Raw genomic sequence first — 9,116 nt, forward strand, 5'->3', positions numbered from 1 at the left:
CAATTACGATACATAATTAAATTTTTTTCTTATGATGAGAACTATTAAGATTTACTCTTTTAGCAATTTTCAATTACATAATAAAATATTATGAACTATGGTCACCATGCTATGCATTATATCCCCATAACTTATTTATTTCATAACTGGAAATTTATACCTTTTGACTATCTTCACTCATTTCTCCCACTCCCTACCTCCCATCTCTGGCAGTCATCAATCTGTTCTCTATATCTATAAACTTGTATTTTGTTTTTGCTTAAGATTCCACATATAAGTACAATCATACAGTATTAGTCTTTCCTTACCTGTCTTATTTCATTTAGCATAATATCTTTAAGTTCCAACCATGTTGTCACAAATGGTAAGGTTTTATTCTCTTTTATGGCTGAATAATATCACATTATCTGTACATACCACATTTTCTTTATCCATTCATCCATCAGTGGACACTTAGGCTCTTTTCATGTCTTGGCTATTGTAAATAATGCTTTAATGAATGTGGGGTTTATATATCTCTTCAAGTTAGTGTTTTCATTTTCTTTAGATCAATTGTAGTACTGGAATTACTGGGTCATATAGTAGCTCCATTTTTAATTTTTTGAGGAAGCTCCATACTGTTTCCTACAGTGGTTACACCAATTTACATTTCCACCAACAATGCATAAGGATTCCCTTTTCTCCACACCTAGCCATCACTTGTTATTTCTTGTCTTTTTGGTAATTTCTATCCTAACAGCTGTGAGGTGATATCTCATTGTGGTTACCCTCTTAATTTTTCAGGAAGTTTTTGATAGGAGCAATAGAGCAAAACATCATGGGCAACGTACTTGCATTTTCTTTATAATAATGCTCAAAAGAACATGTTTTAGCTGTAAGAGCTGATAAATGAAATTAAGAAAATAAGAAAATCATAATATTAGTTTATAAAATTTTTATAAAATTTGTGTTAATGGCCATGACAGTTCTGTATAGCCTATTATCTAGTCACTAGTATTTTTACGTGAAGAGATAAACTACTATTTCTTTCCAAAGCTATATAAGATCTAGTGGGTGTGTCATAGAGTTACTACACTCATGTATGTTAGTCATAGGATAAGCTCTGGGATCCCTTCCAGATTGAGATGCAGATGAGAATTCAAAAGAGCAAGTGTTCCCACTAAGAATCTGAGAAGTACCATTTCCCACACAGAGGCATCATGATATTCGATGTGAGAAATGCTATAGCTCATTACATTGGGCTTTAAAAATAAAGTAACAATATTCTTAGAAAGAAGAAAAACTTCACAATGTATATGAAGACATTTAATTAACTAGGAAAAAATACATATATCTTTCAATATTCTAGCCCACCATTACTAGTTGAATCATTTCTATTTTCAATTTCATAAACATATACCAGTATTATGCTTGCATATAAATAAATAGTATAGAACACAAGAAATATGTGGGGAAAAAAAACCACATAAATAGCTACCAAAATAATACTACAAAAATTTCTCCCTAGAAGATATCCTAACTAGAAAAATCTTATTTAAGTAGTTATGCTGTATTAATATTGGATAAAGTAGACATTAGAACAAAAAAAAATTACCAGAGACAAAAAGGAACATTATATGATGATAAAAGAGTCATTCCACCAAGAAGATATAGTCATCTGAAACACGAAGAATAGTTATTTACATAGCAACACTCTTCGACATCTGATTTGCTTCTTTCTTAGTTCCATCATACACATTTTGGGTATGATGGAACTGAGAGACTGTCTTTTAAAAGGATGTTAGGCCAATTAAATATAAGCAGTTGTGAGATACTGCAGATATTTGGAAAGGTGTGAAAGGGTGTATGTTGTAGGTGTAAGATAAGTCTATACAATGAAACAGACACTAAGAGTTTAAGTAGTAATGACAACTTCCATTTGGGGCACTTATAATATGCTAGGTTTTATATAATTTATTTATAATTTTTATAACTCCTACAAGATAGATTTCTTAAATGCCCATTTTTATAGATGTGATAATTAAAATCCAAAATAAATCAGTAGTAGCCAAAAATCTCAGAGCTAATAAGTAGTAGTATAAGGATTTTAATTTATGCCTTCACATTCTAAATACATTACATTTAATAGTGCATTCTGGTCATGGAAGGAAGAATAAAATCTGAAGTACAATTTGAGAAAAGCATAAATTATGGTCCCATGGACACCATAGTTTCAATCATCATATTCATGTTTGGGCATACGTGGAGGGAGAAGAGAGAAGGTAGCTTATTGCCAACTAGATCTGTTCCTTTCTTTTTTTAATCAGAAAACCAAAAGCTCTAAAGACGTCCCCTTTTGTCTCATTGGCTAAAACTGTCTCACAAGAGCTTCATGGGTGGTTAAAAATGTGAGAATTTGGTTTTCCCAGCTTCAATAGTAGAGACAGTCAAAGAAAAGAGGTTATTGTTGAGTCAAGAAAGTTGTAAATTGGCCACAGAATATTAAGGTAATTTAAAAAATCTGTTAGAGAAAACAGTAATAGAGTCTTGATTACCAAAAGAAACAATTTCAGTGATATAATCATAGGAAGGTTATGAATATTCACAATAGGAGACAAATTTATGAAATAGTTGTAGCATTTTACACTTTGCCTTCAGATTTCTAAAAGGAAAGTCAATAGCTGAGCTAAAAACATCTTGTTCTTTTTATTATAACAAATTGCTATGCTGGTTTAAGTTTCACTAGTAAAAAAAGAAAAATCACTTCATTTGTTCCATTGTTCATAATGTGTACAGTGAAAATGAGCCAAAATAGCCATTTAAAAGGGAATTCAATAAATAATTTACATAACGTATCTTAAACAAAATTTCCTTCTTAAGTTTGTGAATAAAATGACAGGTAAAAGAGCAAAGCAAATACTTTCTATGTTTATGTAAAGACTTTTTTTTAACTTTATGAGTCAAAGCAATTAATTTAAAAGAATAATCTAAAGAAGTGAATAGGACTGAGACAAAAAAGATATTTTCTTTTGTCAAATTAATTTTTCTGTTTTCAGTGAGTCAGTTCTTATAATTTCAACATGTCTCTTACTACACATGCAAAAATAAATATACTATAAAACAATGCAATTTAAGGCTTTCTTCATATTTATGTTATTGGTCAAGTAGTCATATAGTTGTTGAATCTCTTTAGATAACTTGAAAGTGAAATTTCTAACAAGAAGAAAATAACATTATAATTTATGTTTTGAGATTGAGAAACCTGTGTTGAAATGTCTTCTACAAGATTCATCAGCTATGAATCTTAATAACGTATAACTGACAAAATTGTTTAGGAGTTTAAATGAGTATATATGTAAAGACTCCAGTAAATATTAATTCCATTTTCTCTAAATACTATGATGTGAGCTCTCAGATATAACAACTGATTAAAATAATAACTGTGATTCAGAAAAGTGCACAAGTCCATCAATGAGGAGAGTTTGCTCCTCAAACTTGTTTTTGCATCAACAGAACAAAAAATTAGTTCATTTTTTCTTTCTAAATTCTTAAATTAAATAACACATATCTTTTAAGTTATTTAGAATGTAGGTTTTGCTATTGTAATACAGAGATACAAAATGCCAGCGGCTTAAACAAGATAGATATCTATTTCACTTTAACATAAAAACCTGGAATTAGGCATCCAGGGCAATGTGGTAGTTTTCTGATAAGGAGATTGGGGCTCTTTTTTTTTTTTTTTTGCTGCTATATATCGTATTCATGGTCCTAGCTGGTTTATCTACCATTCCATTGTTAGCATTTCAGCCAGTAAAAGGAAAAAGTCAGTGAGGAGGAGAGCATGACTCTACCCTTCTTTCAACAACATGATCAGAAGTGTGCACATATCACTCCCACTGACATGCCATTGGCTGTTAGTTAGTGATGTGGTTATGCCTAGCTGCAAGAGAGTCAGGAAGTACACTATCTACCTGGGTAGTCATATACTTAGGTAACTTATATCGTGTAAGAAAGGAAAAAGAAATACTGAGGGTCAACTAGCAGTTTCTGACATCTCCATCAATCATGCAAAATGCATAAACATTATAATTTATGTAAAGTCAATCTGTTAAAAATTTTATTTTAAAAATACTCGGATTATTGATTAAAGCTCGATTGTGCTGAATTTTGCAACTTGACCCTCCTTACATAATGTCAAAAGGTCTCAAAACTTTAATTTGACCAAACTTCAACAGACTCATTAATGGAGATACTTAATGACAATACTGATGAAACAAACAAAATGCTAAAGTTTTTCTTCTAGGCATTAGATAGAGTAGTTATAAGAACCATGTCCTATCTCACCCTTACCTCCCTTTAGCAATTATTTTGTAACAATTTACTGTTAAATATATAATAAGAGAAGTTTTAAAACAAATACAGCTCTACCATAGTGTAAAAAATGACTTTCAAAAAGATTTCTCTAACCAATGCCATGATTTCCTATAAATTTTCTAGAATTATTCTTTTGGGTTGTTTCAGGCCCTAGTTTCTAAGCTAGACAAAAAAGATGTTTTCTCTTCATTTGATTTTTTTCCTTTGTTGTCCTTCCTTTGCCTTGTTCTGTCTACTTCAGTCAGAAGCAGCACTGCTTCGGTGAACTGTCCAATAACCTTCTCAAGAAGGTATGTGCCTGTGCTATCAAGAATTCAGTGGCTGTTGGAACAAGGAGCTCTGATAGGTGAGCCACTTGAGGTTGCATAACATTCTTTCACCCAACAAAATATATATGAACAGCTATATGTCTGGTAGTACACTCAGTTCTGAAGATGAAACAGGAAACCAGATAGATAATATTAACCTTGGAGTCTAATGAGAGGCAGACATTAATTTGAGAAATATCACACACATTGGTGTCAAATAAGAATGTGATCAGTGTTACAAAGAGATACATAGGGAGATGTGTTAGGCTTCACTGAGGAAGAGATGCTGAAATTAAAACTTGGAAGATGAAGTAAAATGAACTAGGTGAAGATGTTGAGGGGGAAGGGAGGACTGGAAAAGTGTTTCAGTTAGAGAGAGGAGCGTATATAAAGGCACCATCATAGAAATTAGGTACTAAAAGTTTAGGAACTACAAGTAGGGTAGTGTGATTAGAATGCAGAGAGAGAAGGACAGGAGTGAGATTAAAAATAGAGAAAAAGAGAGGGGACAATCTCCACAGGACCATATTGTTTATGTTAAAGATTCTTTAAAATCTATATAACAATTGCAATCTACTGAAGTGTTTGAGCAGGAGAATCACAAGATGAGATCTTTCTTTTTAAAAGAACCTCTCAGACTATGGTCTTAAGTAGGTCCTATGCAAGAAACCCATGGTGGGGACCAGTTAGGAGGCTATCCCAGGAGTTTAGACAAGAGGAAAAGTGGTGGACGACAGTGTGTTGGAACTGGAGAGATGTGTAGAGAAGTGAATAATATTTAGTAAGTAAAATAGATATGGCTTAGTGATGGATTGAATTTGTAGAGTGAGGGAGTAGAGGAGACTTTTATGTTTCTGGCTTTTATAGAGTGAGGGAGTAGAGGAGACTTTTATGTTTCTGGCTTTTAAACTGGATTGATAGTATTGCATATCCTGAGTTAGAAAGACTGGAGCTTAAAGAAAAAAAAAAAAACATTTGGAGTATATCTTATAAGTTAATGAGATAATCTGCAGAGGGAATACTTATCAAGTAGGGAAGAGAGTTTAAGAATTAAAACTTGGTAAATTCAAAACTTTATTTTCTAGAAAAGAGAGATTACAAAGGATATGGAGAAGGAAAGTCCAAGGATGTAGGAGGAAACCCAAGAAGACATGGCTTCGTGGGAATTAAGGAAAGAAAACGGATCAAGAAAGTGAGTTTGGTCAACGGTGTTAATTGCTGCTGAATATTCAGTTAAATTGAAGAAGAAAAATGTCTATTGGATTCATTGAGAGAGACTTGAGAATAATTGATATATATTTGTTTGTTTGTTGCTACTTAAGGTAATAAGGTCAATAAGGCTAAATGGCTGACCTCTGGTTCAGGGAACGGGATTCTTAGAAGTTGAATTTTCCTTCTCGAAGTCCATGTTATTTCATTTCCTTTGTCTTGATGCAGTTTACTGCAGAAGCATAATTCATAAATGCTAAACACAATTTAGAGTTCCCAAATTTATATCCACTCCATTTCTTTATCTTATTGTTGATACTATAACTGTTCTTTAAAAAGAGACCCAGAAGATTGCATAATTACTTTTGAAAAATGTAAACAAACATTTTTGCCACAATAATTTTTTTGGTCTTCTAATTTCCAAAGGGTTATTAATAATTTGAGGTTTGATCCTATAAGAGGCAGATTCTCTAATTTTCTCTAATTATCTTGTTATGGATAACAGCTATAGAAGGAACATTGTTAACTGTGTTTGATTTGTGCTTTGTTTTCTGGGTTATTTAAAAATGCTCATGTTTGAAGATCTCGATCCTCTAAATAACTAGCTAGTAAAAGCAGAAGCCAACCTTCTGCTGGGGCTGGTTACAGGCAGCCCTCACACAAGCAAAGTGCCGTCCTCTGTAAAGGGCAGTTAGAATCAGCCCCAGATGACGAGAGGAGAGGCAAGGAGGATGTAAGAAGCAAGAGAGATGCTTTAGTTTGGGAGAAATAAAAAATAGAGGGAGAATTTATTGCCACTGAGTGAGCAGAAACTATAAGTTAAGAAGTCATTAATAAAATATATTTTTGACAGTAGTTAAACATAAGTTAAAACATATGGGGCCAATAACTATGAAAATGGATTGAGATGGCTTAGAAAATTAAGAATTACAAAGAAACAACAGTATGGTTATGTTAGTGGCTAAGTAACCACTCGGAAATATTTATTTTTCCCTATAACAATTGCTATATCTATTGTTAAAATTAACCAATTTATTTGTTTTTCTCTAAATAAACAGATGAGTGTACTAAGTGGTATGTTCCTGTTTGATTCAATGATTTGTAACTAAGGCGAATATAATCGTTAGGTGTGTACTACCTTAATCAGGTATCATTAGTCATTGCTTGACCATTACCATAGGTAGAGACATAGTACAAAGGAAATGTCACTTATTTTATCAATACAATACAAACTTCAGTAGGTATGCCTTCTTCTTATTGATCCCTTCTTACAGGAAGCACAAGCGATATAAAAAATGAATCCAGAAATAAATCTCCAAATTGTATTTTATTTGTCTGATGTTTCTCTACTCATTTCAAATCTTTCATCAGAAATATAAAACAAGTAATAAAATTCAAATTATTTCCTTCTTCTTTAGCGAGAGAATTAGTAAAAAGTGTGAATAAAAGTGAAATTATGGCTACATGGAGAGCCCAAATATATGCAAGTCAATCCTCTTTAATGGAGAGTGGCCATAATTTCCAGTTTAAGTATATTTTTTCTTGGCATAAAGTTATGGAATATTTGAGTTGGAAGTGACCTTGGAGATCATATACTCCAGCTTCTTCATTGTATACAAGAGGAAATTCCTTTACCAGTAAGAAAACTGAGCTCTCATGAATTAAATGATTGGTGATTCAGTAAAAGAATCTAACTCCTGCACCTGCCCCATACAAGAACTTATTTCTCTATGTCATGCTGCCACTTGCCAGGAAAGGAAACGGAAATATAATATGCAGACTTTTGAATGAGATATAAGATCTTAGACATTTTTTAATAACAAACAAATTCTCAACATTCAAAAGAAAGGCAACACTGGAATCTGGAATTGTATGGTTGTTTAAAGTCAGTAATGATGTGTATTAACATATAGTTCATTGCTAAGGTGAACATGAAGAAAAGTTTATAGCACAAATTCTTCATTTTTCTAGTATCATGGACTTCTGAGAATGCCTCACTTTTAAAGCATCAGATTCATTTCTTCATTTTTATAAATAAATAAGTGCATTATGAATGTAGTTTCATTTCTCATCTTATTTATATACCCATACTATAGTTTTTCACTTATTTTTCAAATATCACTAGAAAAAGTAATTACTTGTGTTTTTTCCATTTTTAAAGCAATAAATATCAGTTGTGCCCCATCTATGAGAACAGACTGGGTATGCAAAGATGAGTCACTGTCCCTGCCTTTAAGGAGCTGGCATGGCGGATAGGAATAGTATAATGTGTTTTAAAAGAGTGAGGAGTCCTGATGGCCAGAACATAGGAATCATGGAGAGAGTTTCGAAGATATGGTAGGAACTGAGCTGGAAAAGATTTGTGATCCTGCAGCCTTGTGTGCCATTCAAAGGAGTTTGGACCTTATCTAGGGAGCCACTGAAAGTCTGTAGCAAAGGAGTGTCTTAAATAACACTGGCATTATGATGAAGAGATTAGTTGCATTTGTGCCTCTCAATAGAAGCTGATGAAAAGAAGAAGAAAGGCATCCACCAATTATTTGAGGGAGACAAGGACCTAAAAATACTTACTCAAAGATCTGGGAGTTCCCAGTATTTCCCAGTAGAAAGAATCTCCTGAAGATTCTTTAAGGAAGACAGCTGCTAGCACCTAACCTTTAATTTAATGGAGAAACAAACCTTTAAGAGAACTAGTCACAGCTAGAGATTCTTCTTGATATGAGAGTTCTCTAAACCTGTACCTTCTCTCACCCCAACTCCATCTGGCTTCATACTGTATTAAACATTCCCAAGTAGCAAATCAAAGATTGAATAATATACACAATTTAACAAAAATTTGAAATGTACCTAATATGAAGATGAAACTAAGATTCCAATAAGTATAAAGTAAAACATGCAACATGATAAATACATATGACACAAATATACCATTTTATCATTAAGAAATACAACTAATACAATTATTTCATATCATTTCAAAAACTCTTTTAACAAATAGGATCCTAATACTTTGATCAATAATTCTATGTTCTTTTAGCATTTCAAATTAATTTGGTTTTTACATTGTAGCTAGTTTTTCCTATACAAGTTAACTTTGTATTTGCCCCTAGACACTTTCGTAAATAGTATGAAAGTCTCAAAGGTTTTAATTATCTCAGTTAAATAGGAGTTACTAGTATTTCTAACACTAGTACTTCATTCAATTCTAATTATCTTCTCAAATTGAGCTTTGGGTTTTTTTTTTTT

At 32.4% G+C, this 9,116-nt stretch overlaps 1 protein-coding gene across 1 annotated transcript in view; it reads right to left on the reverse strand.

Moving 5' to 3' along the window:
• BANK1 (B cell scaffold protein with ankyrin repeats 1) overlaps positions 1-9,116 on the reverse strand; it is a 285,835-nt gene that overhangs the window by 187,300 nt on the left and 89,419 nt on the right. The window contains 2 exon segments of the mRNA XM_023531394.1: positions 7,095-7,117; positions 7,652-7,671. Of these exon segments, the coding sequence (XP_023387162.1) occupies positions 7,095-7,117; positions 7,652-7,671 (43 nt within the window).

The sequence above is a fragment of the Pteropus vampyrus genome, unplaced genomic scaffold (assembly GCF_000151845.1).
Source record: "Pteropus vampyrus isolate Shadow unplaced genomic scaffold, Pvam_2.0 Scaffold67, whole genome shotgun sequence".
In the NCBI taxonomy this organism is placed as follows: domain Eukaryota; kingdom Metazoa; phylum Chordata; class Mammalia; order Chiroptera; family Pteropodidae; genus Pteropus; species Pteropus vampyrus.